At 41.5% G+C, this 17,126-nt stretch overlaps 1 protein-coding gene across 8 annotated transcripts in view; it reads right to left on the reverse strand.

Annotated features, from left to right (window-relative positions):
- Positions 1 to 582: 582 nt before the first annotated feature.
- kcnip4a (potassium voltage-gated channel interacting protein 4a) overlaps positions 583 to 17,126 on the reverse strand; it is a 165,674-nt gene continuing 149,130 nt past the window's right edge. For 7 of the 8 annotated variants that reach the window (XM_085451445.1, XM_085451441.1, XM_085451440.1 and 4 more), the window contains 7 exons: positions 15,307 to 15,431; positions 5,374 to 5,443; positions 4,799 to 4,869; positions 4,132 to 4,239; positions 2,365 to 2,469; positions 2,216 to 2,278; positions 583 to 2,125 (listed from right to left, as the gene is read on the reverse strand). In XM_085451445.1, coding sequence (XP_085307571.1) covers positions 2,078 to 2,125; positions 2,216 to 2,278; positions 2,365 to 2,469; positions 4,132 to 4,239; positions 4,799 to 4,869; positions 5,374 to 5,443; positions 15,307 to 15,431 — 590 coding nt within the window. In that variant the 3' untranslated portion in view covers positions 583 to 2,077. Of the gene's footprint in view, positions 2,126 to 2,215; positions 2,279 to 2,364; positions 2,470 to 4,131; positions 4,240 to 4,798; positions 4,870 to 5,373; positions 5,444 to 15,306; positions 15,432 to 16,529; positions 16,626 to 17,126 lie in introns of all 8 variants that reach the window. The other variant, XM_085451439.1, reaches the window with a different exon arrangement.

The raw sequence follows: 17,126 nt of genomic DNA on the forward strand, positions 1-17,126 counted from the left end.
CACGCAGGCTGCCTTTACAAACATTTGTGAACGAATGGTTCAAATGAGCTCCATGAATTTCAGGGTGGTGCTGTAATAGGACACCACCGCGGCAACAGGTCAGTTCATGAAATTTCTTCCCTTCAAGATATTCCAGGATCAGTTGTAAGTGGGATTATTGGAAAGTGGAAGTGTTTAGGAAACACAGCAGCTCAGCCATGAAGCGTCAGATTGTGAAGTTGCAGAGCATCAGCACGGAAACTGTGCACCGGGAGCTTCATGGCTTGGGTTTCCATTGCTGAGCTGCTCCTGTGGGTGTAATGTGTAGGTGGCCTGGTACTTTTAGATCTAAAATATGACACGCTTTTGATGGAATCGATTTTTAAAAGTTTTGTCTGCAAACTATTTGATCTGTTTGTAACTTTCCAAATCAACCGTGTTGCTCTTTTGTATTCCGTAGTGGATAAAAGTTACTTTTCATCATCAGGTCTCTGCAAATAAAATACAAATCACACTCAAACAAGCGGTTTAACAAACAGCAAGTTAAACAAGCTAAAACCAAACTATCTCCTTTTACATGAATAACAAGAAGCAGGGCTGAGAAAAAGTGTCATTTTCTTTACTAAATTATGGATGATTAACATGCCTCACCGAGGAGGTTCATATGTTCCCGACTCCCAGTGATACATCGTAGAAACACACTGTACACTTCGAAGGACAAACATGATGAACCATTAAATGTTGCGACACATTAACCATAAACCACAGCTCTCAAGTATAAGTCGTATTTCTGCCTACTTCCTGTGTCTAATATCCAAGTCTCTGTGGAAAAAGAGCAAGAAAAAAAGAGAGCGCATGTCAGACAGAAACACTCAGACACACTTGAGACACTTCTCTCAATAATCCTGTAGTTTTTGCTAACATTTGGGAGCCAATCAAACCAATCAGGCTGGTTCGGTGTGGGCAGCTGCATCCCACAGGATGGAGGAGGAGGAGAGAAACAGCAAGAAAACCCAAACTAATGAGTATAATACAAAGTTTGTACCAATAACCAAACCCCACTGGCCTTTCTTATTAAAAACAGTGACTCATATGAACAAATCTAAAGACCTGAAAATCACCCGAGGGTGACTTTTCATGTAATACTGTACAATGACCTGAACACCTTATAAATAATCCCAAGCACTGCTCCTAGTGTAAACTCATAAAACCCAAAGAAAAACATACTGATGGATGATTTTACTTTACAGGAAATATACATACATGAGGTTAAATGAATTCCACTGAAAGCAGCATTTCTCCTGTGACAAAGAAATGGTTGTATAACATCATAAGTAGAGCTACCTGTGTGCTTCTGTAGACAAACCATCGATATTATGGTCCAAGTTTGACATCAATACAATCCTTGTGTTGTCTCATTCTAGTTGGCAAGTAAACAAGAACAAAAGTTTCTCAAAGAGTTCTTATCTAATAATGTTTTTTATATTATGTACAGTTTAAAATGGTAAAATGTATTGTTTTTTCTTTTTTCCCCCTCTAAACAGTTCCTTCAAAGAGCAGAAAGACAGACCACGATGGCTAACTAAATCGGGAGGGAACACTCTGGAATTGGGAGCCGGTCTGGAATGTAAAAGCAGACGGAGTGTGACGTTACACCCGATGTTTTGTTCGGGTGTTTCTGATGCTGCAGAAAGTCACAGTGATCTGATTTGGCAGTAAATAAAACAGAACAGAATCTGTCTGAAGCCTTTCGTTAGACGTCTTAGGCAGAGGTCGGCAAACACAAAGACACTCCAGAGACAGAAGGCGGAAATCAACCTTAAAGTTAATGGTTTCATTTTGAAGCATCTCCTTTTAATCCATTTTCACTATTTCACTTAGAAGTTTCCCGAATTTGTTTAAAAGAAAGCGGCAACCAGCTCCAGAGTGTCCACGCCTATACCGCCTACTTACAACTGAGGCCCTCTGTAATGAAGAATAACTGTATCTATGGTCAAAAAGTCTGCATAGCACACTGTACACAGTATGAGTCCAAGTCAGTAACTGGGCCAAGCTAAAGATGATGGTCTCTTCCAAATCCTCCACAGCCAGCCGAAAATTAAAGAACGTTTTCAAAGAGGTGCATCGATCGCATGATGTTTTCATCCTGAGGATACAAAATAAGAGACAATACGATGAGCGGTGCTGAGACTGTGCCAGCAGCAGTGCGAGCTGATGTTCTGGGGATCGGCCTTACGTTTTGGCAACAGTCGATGAACTCGTCTATGGTTACCACGCCGTCTTTGTTCTTATCCATCTTCTGTTGGAGGCAGACAAAAGGAGAGATATGAAGGTTTTCTGAAGCCTCGTACATAAAACAGTAAAATCTGCCAACTGCCTGCTTGCCTGAAAGAATACTTCTACGTGCTGACGGGGCGTCTCCTCTTTGAGGACGGGGTATGTGCATTTTCCCATCATGTCGTAGATGGCCTTCATGATGTCCAGCATTTCCTGTGATGCGCAGAAAACATAACAGAGATAAATACAATGTCTTACACTCAGTTTGCACTGACTGCTCGCTAGCAGTTCTTGTGTCCTCACTCATATCTTACGTGCGACTGGATTCATGCACGAGTCGTGTCTCAGGATGAATTATTGGTCAGCGTCAGAAAAAAAATAATTTAAATGAATGGCCCTGAGCCTCAGCTGTTATGCTAATCAGCACGTGTTGCATTATAGAGCATTCATTTGCACCGGGACTGTTTGTTCTTTCAGGTCCCCGTAAAACAGATTCAAGGAGCAGGAAGTTCGAATAACAACCCTGAGAATTTAAGGATGGCGATTATTTTATGTTGTTTTGTGATTTCTGCGCTACATTATTACATTATTCAGCTTTACTTATAGTGTTGAATCAACATCCTAATGAGTGATATACATATATACTCACTGGCCACTTTATTGTTCAACTGCTTGTTAACACCAAAGTCTAATCAAGCAATCATGCGGCAGAAAATCGATGCATTTAGATACATAGACATGGTCAAGATGGGACCATGAAGTTCAAACCGAGCATCAGAATAGAGGAGAAAGTTGATTCATATTTCAGTGACTTTGAACTTAGCACGGTTCTCGGTGCCAGACCAGTTTAGCAGTTCCTGAGTGTTTCAGAATCTGCTGGGATTTTCCCACACAACCATCTCTAGAGTTTACAGAGAATTAGCCAAAAATAGATAAAACATGCAGTGAGCAGCAGTTCTCTGCCTTGATGGTGTCAGCGGTGAATGGCAAGACTGCTTCAAGTTGCTAGAAAGGCCATAAGTCAAATAACAGCTTGTTACAACCAAGGTACGCAGAAGAGCATCTCTGAACACACAACACATTGAAGCTTGAGGCAGATGGGCTACAGGAGTTGAAACAAACAACTGTGCAGGGAAAATACTATTAGCTTGTTTAGGCCGGCTTTGAAAAAAGTGGCTTTAAATGTTTGCGGGCTGACTTAATCCCTGCGTTTGAATTAAATTAAAAGGAGCCAGCTTTGTTAATGAACATATGGCAGCTCGACAGCTTTAAAAATAGTGAAAGTAAAGAATAAAATTAAAGGTTAGGGTAGTTTTAGTTAAGCTGTAAATGTAGTCAGGCCACACTGGCAGTACTTTTGACACAAACTACTTTTGACACAGTAGATGGCAAAAAGAGCCAAATGTGGCTCTGGAGCGGCAAACTGGAGACACCTGCTCAGTACACGGACTGAAAACAGTACTGCAACTCAACCATAAGAGGGCAGTGTTTGTTTTCAGTACAGCTAATTCTTCCTAAGAACTTTTATTTTAAGTATTGTGAACTCCAATGCTTGAGTGCTTTCACACTGACAAGCTTAGTGAGCCAGTAGGAGGAGGATATGTCAATGTTAACCCACAGAGGCAGATTCCTGGGAGGATGTTTTCTTCAGTTTAACTGTTACATTTTGATCTTTACTGTACAAAAATCGAGCGCAGTCTGCAGGCTCAATGTGAACATTAGCAAAATGCAAACTGGCGTAGCGCTGTGCTCGATCAAAATCGACGAATCGTGGACATCCTGTACAACAACATGTAAGTGAATTAACTAAAGCATGCGGCGTGAAACACGGCAAATATCTCAGCACTGTGACCTTCGTGTTTTTAGGAGACGTACCTCTTTAGTGATATATCCGTCTTTATTGATATCATAAAGGTTGAAGGCCCAGTTGAGTTTTTCCTGGACTGTGCCACGCAGGAGGATAGAGAGACCCATAACAAAATCCTGTAATGGAAACGCAACTTACTGACAAATGTGCAAAACATCACAGCTTTAACTCAACAACGACGCATGAGACACTTTCTACGTGAGGCACTTCAACCGATTCCACCCTTTCTGTGAGGATGCCGTCCTCTATCACGTATTCATTAGAGGAAAATGATGAAACGGCAAAAGTGGAGCTATCATAAATCAAAAATAGCTCATTATTCAAATGTTTAGTCGACTCAGTGTCAGTCCTCAGGGAGATCTCGTACTTCAGAACAGAGTGGACCGCACATTAGGCAGGGAAACTTTGTTTGGCATAATGACAGCTGTTCCCTGTTCTGTCCTAATAAGCAAATAAGTGCCCTTCATAAATATTAATCAAATGTTGAGCATCTTGAGTAAACTTGATGAGGCTAGATTTTTTTTTCTATAAAGGGGGTTGCAGGTTACATAATGATCGAGTGTAAAGCCTCGTCTGTGGGAGCGTTTGATGCGCACGCCTTTTCGACAGCGAACCCACACACTGGTCGAGCTTTAAGACACTGAGAAATGAACAATCGGGCAACTCTGGGCTTACCTCAAAACTCACAGAGCCATTGTGATCCGTGTCAAAAGCATTGAACAGGAAGTGTGCGTATGTCGAGGCATCTATGGAGAGAACAAACAACCAATCACAGAACATCTGTCGTGATTACGGCTCGCTGGCAGTGGTGGCTATTGCAAACAAAAAAAAGGTTCAAAGCGGAGACTGTTTTTTCTTTTCCACTTCAAAGAAAACAGGCTCGCGATGAGAGGGAAGAACAGTGTGCTTAGAGCTGAGGGTTTTATCATTGTTTCCTCTGTGCTGTGCCATTATGTTCACTGGCCTGCTTTTCTTCTCTCTGAACAGATATATCAAAGCTTCCTAATGTTTCCTCTGTTCCTCCTCGGGTTGAATCTTTGCATAATGATGAGAGCCAACAGAGAGAAACTCAAGGCTGCCTGAATACAAACTTCTCTTCTCCCTCTGCCTCTCACCGACACTGTGTTTTCATGGGAGGCGAGGAAACCTAACGTACTCCGGACTTAGTGCAATTTTTGTAAACACGCATGAATGCGGGAGCTCCTGGGAAAGGGAAAGCATGCTGGGAAAACAAAGCAGCAGGCACAGACCTCCTTGCGGGAAGAACTGTGCGTAGATGTCTTTAAAAGTGTCTTCGTTGACGACCCCGCTGGGACATTCCTGCAAGACAAAATGGAGATGCGCAGGTTATCTGACATCTATGTTTACAGTCCTAGCCTTAAACTTGAGTTCACATAGTGCCAATCACGGTCACGTCTCACTAAAAACAGGGCACCTCTGAGAACGATAAAGTCGGCTAGCAGTGGGAAGATGTCTTTAAATGAAAAACAACATATTCCACCAGTGACTGACCATCGAATCCTCAGCAGCTATCTCGTCCATGCCTGTGGTTATCTGGCAGCATTCACTGGAAAAGACTGAATAGTAACATACCCAAGAATTGTGCGTGTGTCTCTTTTCAAACAATCAAAGTAGCGGATGACCTTGCTTGGAGCAGCGTGGTGATGGAGGCAAATAGTTTTACAGGTTCGATTCTGCGGCACACGCTGACGGGATATTGACTTTAGAAAGTTACCCCCTACATGGGCAATTTCCAGGGCAGGAGCCTCGTGTTTCTCTGTATTTTATGGAAGAAAATAGCCAACAGCAGCGAGGGCTTTTATTGGAAATCAAATATAACAAAACAAAACAAAACACGGTGTGGATGCAAATGCGAACACCTCTATGATAGAAGGACTTCTGAAGCTACATTGTGCTTGTGAACTTGCATCAACATCAACATATTCTATTCCCTTTCACAAAAGTCAAAAGTAGACACGTTAAAAGGCTCTCTGAGTATGAGTAACCTCGCTAGAATTAAAGGGCACGCTGGGTTTCCTGCTTCCCGTGACCACGTCTCATCAGCCACTTTGGGAAACAGTGCGGCGAGGGGAAGAAAATAAAGACGAAACCTTCATCGTCTTGCTTCAAACGGGCGTCTTGTGTTTCAAGTTAAGAGGATGCTGCAAGGTTGTCTGCGCAAGTCCCCTGACACCCTCCTCCTTCTTGGTCTCACAGACTCAGCTGAATATCTTGCAGGGTGAGGCGAGAAAGAAGTTTCGGAGACAGAATGTGCACAAGTCTGTCTCTGCGTTGTCATCTGGCAGGCTCTAACCTGATTTGTGAAGTCTGAAAGTCGTTGCTTGGACTAGCGTGTATGAATCATAATGATGTACAATGAGGAAAATTACTCTCCATCATGGTTGGAATAAATGACACCTAATTATAACGGTCACAGTGCCTGGATTGAGGAAAAATATTCAGGCTGTTAATTTATAAGTATTGATCTTTATTCCTGGTAAAACAAAAGACTGCAGCTGCAAAGAAAACAATTAGTGCTTTTTGACTTAGAAAAGTATGACATTGCTGTGATATGTGGATGTTAAATGTGAAGCAACAGCGTTGTGAAAAGTAATTTTTTGCATATCTGTCACACTTGCATGTTTTAGAGCAGCGGTCTCCAACCTTTTTTGCGCCACGGACCGGTTTATGCCCGACAATATTTTCACGGACCGGCCTTTAAGGTGTCGCGGATAAATACAACAAAATAAAACTAGTACCGGTACCGAAAAAAAGAAGATTTATTCATAACACACGTGAAAAGACACAGGAAAAACGAGTTAACGATAAAAACGATAACAAAAAACCCTGAAAACCGATAAAAACCCTGAAAACCATACATTTCACACCTGAGCCTCAACTCTCGCAGCCCGGTACCAAACGACTCACGGACCGGTACCGGTCTGAGGCCTGGGGGTTGGGGACGCTGTTTTCGATTATCAAACAATTACAACACAAATACAAAGTGTTTTTAAATGATGATTTTTTTTTATTTAGTGAAATTTAGCCCTATGTGACAAAGTTTTTGCCCCCCTTCTTAACTCATTAATTAACTGTGACTCTTCATTTTTTGGAAAGCTGAGTTCAATCTACCAGCCACGCCCAGGTCTGACTACTGCCATAGCTGCTGAATGACTTGCATGCTAACATTAGTGATGTGCGATACCACTGATTTCCTTTCCGATCCGATACAAAGTAATATTCAGGGTGGTATCGACGATACTGATCCGATACCGATACTTTGTACAAAAACGTATTTTATTTATTGTATCTCAAATTATAGCGTCATAATGATTACAGGGCATCAGATTTCTTGTTCTTATCACTTAATAATGCAGAGTAGGGCTGCCACAAACGATTATTTTGATAGTCGACTAATCAGATCATCATCCATTGAACGTAAAAGTACAGCTTATTGCACCAGCAGCATCTGCTCTTATATAACTATCATTAGCTTACAGCTTTAAGTGTTTAAGGTCTGTGCTAACTAAAAATAAAGACAAGATGATAGTTAATTGAATTCTAATTAAATGTGCAGATTGTTTCGGTGGAGTTTAATAAACTCAGCCGATTTACTCAGGAACAAATAAAATACTGAAAAAAGCCAAACAATAACATTTTTAAGTTATCTAAGTGACTTGTATATGTTTAACCTGAGTAGGGCGGTGGGTTTGAAAACGATCTACCGGGAGTCCGGTGCTCTCATGGCTCCCGGCTAGCTATCGAGCTAGTGGGTAACAGACGCCTCCGAAAACGTCGGAGCGCTTTTGAAAATATGTGGTGTCTTGATAAACTGAGCAGATATTTGAGGTTTACACAGCTACATTCTCGCCTGAAAATATGTTAAACGTTTATTTTGTGACCCAGAAAGAATAATAAGAGTAATATTAAAACTAACTAGCTGCCACCATTGTTGACAACTGCGCTGGGCTGCGCTATGAATTCTGGGACACAGCTTCTTCTTCTTCGGGGTTTAACGGCAGCTGGCATCCTTGTACATGCAGTGCTGCCATCTTCTGTTTCAGTCCGTTATTACACTCTTAAATCCTGCTACTTATTCCTGCTTTTGGGATCTTACAAAGCTTCAAATGACGCGTCGACTATTAAATCAGTCGTCGATGATTTTGATAGTCGACGTAATCGTGACTAGTCGACTAATCGTGGCAGCCCTAATGCAGAGTTCATCATATAGAAATAAAAAAACTAAAGTTGTGCCTATTTGAACACCTTGCCTGCCTGCAGCACTAAAGGACTCCATGAGAGAGGTCTGTCTCGCCCTAGCAGCATCTGTCCCTGTCCTCATCTTCAGTTCGTCTCAACATACGCTCGTCATATTCTGTGATATGATTTACTCTGAGGTGTTTGACAAGGTTAGTGGTGTTGCCACAACCATACATGCCAACCCTCCCGATGTTTCCGGGAGAATCCCGGAGCCACCATTCTCCCGAATTTCCACCTGGACAACAAAATTGAAAAACCATATCGCAGAATTCATAGCGGGCCCAGCCAATTCCAGTTTCCAACAATGGCGGCAGCTACTTAGTTTTAATATCACTCTTATTTCTCTTTCTGGGTCGCAAAAAAACAAACAACTTTTAACATATTTTCAGGTGAGAATGTAGCTGTGTAAACTTAAAATATCTGAGCCGACCGACACATCGTTTTCAAACCCCCGCGGTCTTTCGCTACTCGGGTTAAACATGATTTATAAGTCACTTTGATAACTTAAAAATGTTCTTGTTTGGCTTTTTCAGTGCTTTATTTGTTCGTGAGTAAATCGGTTTGGCTGAGATTAAAGTTTAGATTAGATTAAATTAAATTTAATCCATCGAGAGGGTTCCTCCGGGGTTTTCACACGGCTGAATAAACATCAAACAGAAAACTAATTAAAGAAAGTGTGAGACGGTCGAGAGTTTACGCCAGCGCCCGGTTATATTTTAGATAGCAAGGAGCAGACGGCAGAGTTTCACTCCACCGAGGGAGCTGTGACGTACTACCCGGCTTTCTTTAGACCGCGAAGGCCGGTCCTCAAGTGGAAGCAGCCTCTGAATTTGGACACCCCCGCTGTTTCCGGGCCGGCCAATAATAACGGTGACATTTAACGTATTTTATCTGATAAATAAACACTGTAAAATGTATTTAACCCCCCCCCCCCCCAACAGCCCTTTGCAATGTCTCCCTAATTCTGAGGTCTCAAGGTTGGGAAAGTATGGCCACAACACCTCACTTTTTGCCACATGTATCGCAAACCACGTCTCAGCTGTTTGTGAAGGTAAAATACGTTCGCACAATTACGCTCAGTCATGGTTGTGAGTGCGCACGCCAAGGGGCTGCGAGACATTTATACAGCTGTATTTCGCACATGACTATGAAAGGCGGAAAAGCTTTCTGTGATCTGTTCATCTATTTAAAAAAAAATTATCTACATCTAATATAAAGAATCAAAAGGTCACATTTTTAAGAAAGAGGAAAAATCCATTCACTGAGAGAAAAAAAAGATTTTTCAGGGGGGAAAGAAGGTTTTTTTTTTCAGGGAAAAAAGGCTGAAGTACAGTGGGGCAAAAAAGTATTTAGTCAGCCACCGATTGTGCAAGTTCCCCCACTTAAAATGATGACAGAGGTCAGTAATTTGCACCAGAGGTACACTTCAACTGTGAGAGACAGAATGTGAAAAAAAAATCCATGAATTCACATGGTAGGATTTGTAAAGAATTTATTCGTAAATCAGGGTGGAAAATAAGTATTTGGTCACCTCAAACAAGGAAAATCTCTGGCTCTCACAGACCTGTAACGTCTTCTGTAAGAAGCTTTTGTGTCCCCCACTCGTTACCTGTATGAATGGCACCTGTTTGAACTCATCATCTGTATAAAAGACACCTGTCCACAGCCTCAAACAGTCAGACTCCAAACTCCGCCATGGCCAAGACCAAAGAGCTTTCGAAGGACACCAGGAAAAGTATTGTAGACCTGCACCAGACTGGGAAGAGTGAATCTACAATAGGCAAGCAGCTTGGTGTGAAAAAATCAACTGTGGGAGCAATCATCAGAAAATGGAAGACATACAAGACCACTGATAATCTCCCTCGATCTGGGGCTCCACGCAAGATCTCATCCCGTGGGGTCAAAATGATCATGAGAACGGTGAGCAAAGATCCCAGAACCACACGGGGGGACCTGGTGAATGACTGCAGAGAGCTGGGACCAAAGTAACAAAGGTCACCATCAGTAACACACTACAACGGCAGGGAATCAAATCCCGCAGTGCCAGACGTGTTCCGCTGCTGAAGCCAGTGCATGTCCAGGCCCGTCTGAAGTTTGCCAGAGAGCACATGGATGATACAGCAGAGGATTGGGAGAATGTCATGTGGTCAGATGAAACCAAAGTAGAACTTTTTGGTATAAACTCAACTCGTCGTGTTTGGAGGAAGAAGAATACTGAGTTGCATCCCAAGAACACCATACCTACTGTGAAGCATGGGGGTGGAAACATCATGCTATGGGGCTGTTTTTCTGCCAAGGGGACAGGACGACTGATCCGTGTTAAGGACAGAATGAATGGGGCCATGTATCGTGAGATTTTGAGCCAAAACCTCCTTCCATCAGTGAGAACTTTGAAGATGAAACGAGGCTGGGTCTTCCAACATGACAATGATCCAAAACACACCGCCCGGGCAACAAAGGAGTGGCTCCGTAAGAAGCATTTGAAAGTCCTGGAGTGGCCTAGCCAGTCTCCAGACCTCAACCCCATAGAAAATCTGTGGCGGGAGTTGAGAGTCCGTGTTGCTCGGCGACAGCCCCAAAACATCACTGCTCTCGAGAAGATCTGCATGGAGGAATGGGCCAAAATACCAGCTACTGTGTGTGCAAACCTGGTAAAGACCTATAGTAAACGTTTGACCTCTGTTATTGCCAACAAAGGTTATGTTACAAAGTATTGAGTTGTATTTTTGTTATTGACCAAATACTTATTTTCCACCCTAATTTACGAATAAATTCTTTACAAATCCTACCATGTGGATTCATGGATTTTTTTTTCACATTCTGTCTCTCACAGTTGAAGTGTACCTCTGGTGCAAATTACTGACCTCTGTCATCATTTTAAGTGGGGGAACTTGCACAATCGGTGGCTGACTAAATACTTTTTTGCCCCACTGTATGTCAAATTATATAAGAACTGGACTGGTTATCACTAGTAACAGATCTTTGGATAAATCCAAATTTAAAATGTTTGTTTAAATTTGTTTGGGATGGAGATCTTGTCAAAATTGATGGAAATAGTATGGTTGGATTGGGTTCCACCATGCAGTACTATCTGGAAAGCATCTGATCTGATTGTTGAATGATCCCAAACCCACTGCCAACACACAATGAAACTCAAACTAAAAATCAGTCATGGATTGGCCTCCCCCCAGCCTGGACCTCAACACAATTGAAGCAGTGTGGGATCACGCTGACGGGGAACAGAACAATATGCAGAAACCTCCAAAGATGAGCTTTGAATGTCCTTCAAGAAGTCTGGAGAACTATTCCTGAAGACTACCTAAAGAAATTACAATAAACTTCCTCATAGAGTTCAGGCCGTTTTGACGAATAAAGGTGGTCACACCAAATAAAGCTCATCGGGGTTGTTGTCTGTTTTTGCCTTATATGCTTTTTTCTAGATATGTTTGCACACATTTCAATAAATTGTTATTATTGTATTATTATTTAATTTCCCATTTTCATACTAAAATATAAAGAAGTAAGGGTTGGATCAAGATTTTTACGTAACGCTGTGTATTTTTTATCTGTAGCTTCTTAAGGAATGTAGAAATTCTGTCCCTGCAGGGACTTCACGCATATCCACCATAAAGACAAAATGCACTGTAGCATCTTTGTATTTGACAGTATTTCTCTGTTGTTTACCAGAGCAGCTGTTAATTAATGCTTTGTTTATCTTCTACAACCGTGCAGACAACACGCTCTCAACAGTCAACCTCTTGTTGTAGTTGTGCTCTGTAAATAAATATAGTAAGCAGGGGGATTTTTTTTTAATAGGACTTCTACTTGACTTGTAGAGTATGTGCATGGCTGCACTTGTGTGTGTCTGTGCATCACACACACTTCTTCTTCTATTCTCTCTACTGCAAATCATCCTAAAAAGCTGCAGAAAAAATAAAGCTCAGTGAAAGCTGTTGGAGCGAGTCTCACTCTCGTGGCAGAATTCAACTGATTGTATATCAGCGTTTCTTTGTAGCCTGATGATGACATTGGTGAGCGAGGCTATTTTTCAGTTGGGAATGGAGCCTGTGCGTCATCTTATTACCACATGCAATGCAGCGCCCCTGCAATTCAATTTCAAGTACAGAGAAATAGTTACACTTTGACTTTAGGTCCCATCAAGGAAAACTTTGATCTTGCTGAGCTAAAAGTCAGGAACTCATTTATTTTATATTATATACATATATAACATTAAGCCAGAGTTCATTTTATTTTCATAAAGTATGCATCTGTGTCCCAACAACAGATGAACATATCACCAAATTAAAGATATAACAAATATCTAAATGTTTACATTTACATACATATCGATAAAATTAATTAGCTTATTTTTCCTGCTAGGACTCAATTCATAAATATTTGCTCATGCACTTCTAGATCAAGAATTTAAGAAAAAGAAAAAAGCAACTAGAAAAACATGGGTTACATTTTCCAGGATGATCACCAACGTAGTCACTGTTTCCCTTTGTCCTCGTTTTTTTGTTTTGTTTTGATTTTGCACATTGTTCAATGCCGTTCTCATTAGACGGACTGAGAGATCAGAAAGTTTATTTGTATTCATTTGATATGCTTGTAAAATTAGCTCATCCATGATAATAAAATCACACATCCAATTCAATCAAATGCAAAACTGGCCAGGCATGAAATTCCTTTTGGAGACCCATGAAGCGAGGCGGCAATAAGCAGTGCGGGGAATGAAATATACCTACGAACAGACGAATCGTGACTGATGGCATCGAAAGTATGAGATCTTAATCTAATGCCCAAGTCAGTGCCCTGGACTGTGAACTGTGAAAGCTCAGAAGATTCAGTCAGACGTGAGGACAATATTGTGTTATTTTCTATAGTCTGAGGTCAAGGTTTTTTTTTTTTTTAAATAATAAATTCTCTCAAACCTTTAAGGTGACCCCTTGCTCAAATTCTGCCTCGAGATCAAGGCCCAGAACCAGAGGTTTCATTTGGTAGACGAGACCTGCTCGACAAAGCGCTATATCTAAAACAAAGCACCACTTGTGCTACAAGTGAATAACTTGTAAAGTCTGTTGTCAAGACAGATGACCTCATCCTTCCACCAAATCAAACTTGGAGAAGTTTGATTTGCTTCAAAACCCTGGATACCAAGGACAAAGGGCCAAACTTCTCATCATGGGAATCATGCCAGCTTCTATTAGTCTGGCTCGCCTTAAAAGCTTTCCTTCATTCTGCCAATGTCACTGGGATAGGGCAAGACAAGATGAGCTGTTTGACCCCAGAAGTTAAAAAATGAGCCACACTCTAGATTTAGTGATGGACAGAAGCTATTTAATAGCTGTAATTTAAGCGTCATTACTCTTTCTCTTTGTCCAGTTTGGGGTCCTAGTTCAACCACATCTAACTCCACAGTAGACAGGAGCAACTGAGTAAACGGAGACGATGACCTCCTATTCCAATACATAAATGAATAAATACACTAAAAACATTATAACCATGCTAGTGGCTCAGTGAGGCTGTATTGAGGCTCTTTGATGTACAGAGGTAAATGCTAACATGCCAATATTTTACTATTCTAAACAGCAAACAAGCTAAACACAGTGAGGATCATGTGAATTTCATTTTTTGTTTTTTATCAAAAATCAAAGAATTTGAATTTAAAATTCAAGTTTAGATTTTAAAAAGGCAGATGGAGAATTAGGAAATGATACTGCGCGTTGTGGAAGGCCGGACAGATCCCCATGTACTAAGAAGAAGTAAATAAAATAAAAAGGTTAGATATTGCTCAATCACAATCAGAAGAGCTGCCTTTTGGTACTTTCTAGTGTAAGTTAAAAACCCTGCAATAACAGAAAGAAAACCCCAACAATCAGATAATCCCTTTCAAGCAAGCACTTGGTGACTGTGGGAAGGAAAAACTCCCTTTTAACAGGAAGTGACCTGTTTGGAAAGCCATCGGCTAGTTTGATAACTTCTGGGCTAAGACTTCTTGTTGAATTGTTGTCAGATGATATCAATGGTTTCATGACTGCAGTTTAGCAGTTGCAATCTTTGTTTTGCTGTCCACACTGTCTGCTTACCTCCATCCAACCAAGACCTGCTTAAAGGTGGCATTATATGGTACTCAGACTATGAGCCGACAAAAAACGAAAACCAGAACACTTCCAGTACCAAATGGAAATTATGTCCCTTGCTAATAAATTCTGCATATATTCCTGATAAATCACCCAGAGGGGCAAATTAATATGTATGCCTTTTTCCTGGTGCTCAAAGAAAGCTGAAGGGGCCACCTGAGTTATTTGGATTCATCACTTCATCCCTTCCAGTGGCAAAATAGAGAATGTCTTTAAACGCTGTGAAATCAGGCAGCGTGAAGCACAAATTAAATCCCTGATCAGAACACTTCTTACCTCTTACACCATCTCCAGTGGAAACGAACTAATGGGAAAGATTTGCAGGGACTTGGCTAGAGCACATTGCAGGCAACAGGAAACTGAAGCCTCACGGGAACACCATCACAGGACTCTCACTATCCTCTTTCACAGCCAGATAATCTGGGTTGGGTTAATTCTGGGTCATCTTATTATGCCTCACACCAGAGATGACAAAGAAGTAAGCTGGGAGGGGGTGGAAGGGTTGAGGTATGACCTCATTATCTCTGACACAGTGAACCGTGTACCGAAGTTTAAATTTTCTGTGGTAAGCACTATTGGACAGTTTAACATTTAATGCAGGTTGAGCTGCTTCAGGAGACTTGGGTGGAAACACCCTTGCTCACTACAGCAGGTTGTAAAAGAATACATGAAATAAAATCAAAAGGAAAACAATGTTTTTGATGTGAAGAAAAAAGAGATATCCAAGAAAGAACAAAGCATTCCAAGGTGTACATTATGTATGGTGGCCTCGTCACTTACATTCTTGAAGCCGCGGTAAAGAATCTGTAGCTCCTTTCGGGAGAACCGCGTCTGTGCTTCGAGTTGTTCCAGGCCTTCTGGGCGATGGCGGACTGCCGATAGTTCCAGCTCGTCTTCGACGCTGTCTGGAGAGGAGAAAGAACAAGGTGAGACATGAAACGCGTCCTTGCAAATTTGTATTTTTGACACTAGAATTTTAGCTATCTTGTTACATTTTCAGCAAATAGATAATCAAATAAAACAAAAAAAAACAACAAAAAGCTCCATTCACAATGCCAGAACTCAACATTTTACTACAAAATGTTATTGGCTCATGGGAAAATCCATTCAAGCGGATCAGTTCTGAAGTCCTTTCTTTGCCTCACACGCCACATTCCTTTATCGGACCCTTCACAAAACCAAACAAAAAACCTGAATGCTCTTTTCTTCTCTACAACAAACATGACAGCAGAGGTAATTAGAGTTTTTTTGAGACCCTGGAACACAACAAGCCCTCGTGGCAGAGAGCCTCTTCATGAAAGAGGGTAGCTGAACCCTGTGAAATGTTTTAATGGGCCTTTAATGATAGCAGATGCTGTCTGGGCACTGTCACCGACTGCACTGTCCTCACAGCACAGCGTTTGACTTGTCTTGTGCAGGGTCTCTCATATACCTGAAGTGTGACACACTAAGTGCCTCATTAGCTCGAAGAGGCTTATTACGGCCCACAGTCAAAAGGCCAAATCTTTAAACGGACCATAATTAACCTGTTGCTATGGAACAAAAGCTCCGCATCCGTTGGGGGATGTCAGCTGATATAAAGGAAATAAAAATGGCTATTTGATCTCATTCTCATCATCATATTAGTCCAGAAACTGTAGCATTACAGCGGTGTAATTAACAAATTTCTGTTCACCTGACCTGTTTAGCATCACATATTCTTTTTCACGTCACCGTGTAATTACGCCGAAACTAATCTGCAATATGCGAGTGTTTTGTTTCAGTGAAAGATGACAGTTTTGACTGTGAACAGCAGAAAAACATTTTTATTCCCTTCAGAAAAGAAAGAAAAGATTTCACGTTGCAGCTAAAATGCAGCTCCGTCAATCATGTGTGACTAAAGCCTGTACTGGCTGAGAAAAGACACAGAAACAAAAGAACATCTTAGACAACAGCAACAAAATCATCAGAGAGACAGAGTGAAGGGAGAGAGAGGGAGAGAAAGCCTTGGAAGAGCCACTTGCTTTGATTAGTGGAGGATGGCTTTTTGGCTGTGGAGCATGGAAAGAGCCTCATGAGTCGAGCTCTCACCCCGCGCTTGTGGACAATCTGAGGGTAACCTGGGAAATACAGCATTAGGTCTTGTGGGTTACCCAGGCAACCAAGAGCCTCAGAACACTGTAGGACGCTGGACATGCAAGACGTGAGGGTCTAAGTTTGGACATGAAGCTAGCTGTCTTCAGGACAACAACACAGTGTTTTTGCTCTGCAGCAAGCAGCCTCAAAAGGAGCTCGGCTTGTGTCATTTTGGCTGTTACTAATTAGCTTTTAACACAATGCATAGCACACTGATGAGTAGTTTTTAGCTATTCAAAATCCTCAGTATAGGTCAAAAAAAAGAAAGATGGATGAAAAGGAAAAGGAATTTTTCAACATTGTTCTGCTCATTCTGAGGAGAAGTTGTCATGGCAATATCTCCCTTCAAATGGGAAACTCATCCCCAACAACAGGTTGAACCATTTGCACCAAGGACGAAAAACTTATTTTACATCATGTGCCACCCACAACCCACGTAATTTTCAGATTAGAAGGCCCAGAGACACTCTCCTTCCTGTTACTGT

This window comes from Copadichromis virginalis, linkage group LG3, assembly GCF_057382275.1.
Source record: "Copadichromis virginalis isolate Kocher_CV1m ecotype Utaka linkage group LG3, C_Virginalis_male_GT1.1, whole genome shotgun sequence".
NCBI classification, from domain to species: Eukaryota; Metazoa; Chordata; class Actinopteri; order Cichliformes; family Cichlidae; genus Copadichromis; species Copadichromis virginalis.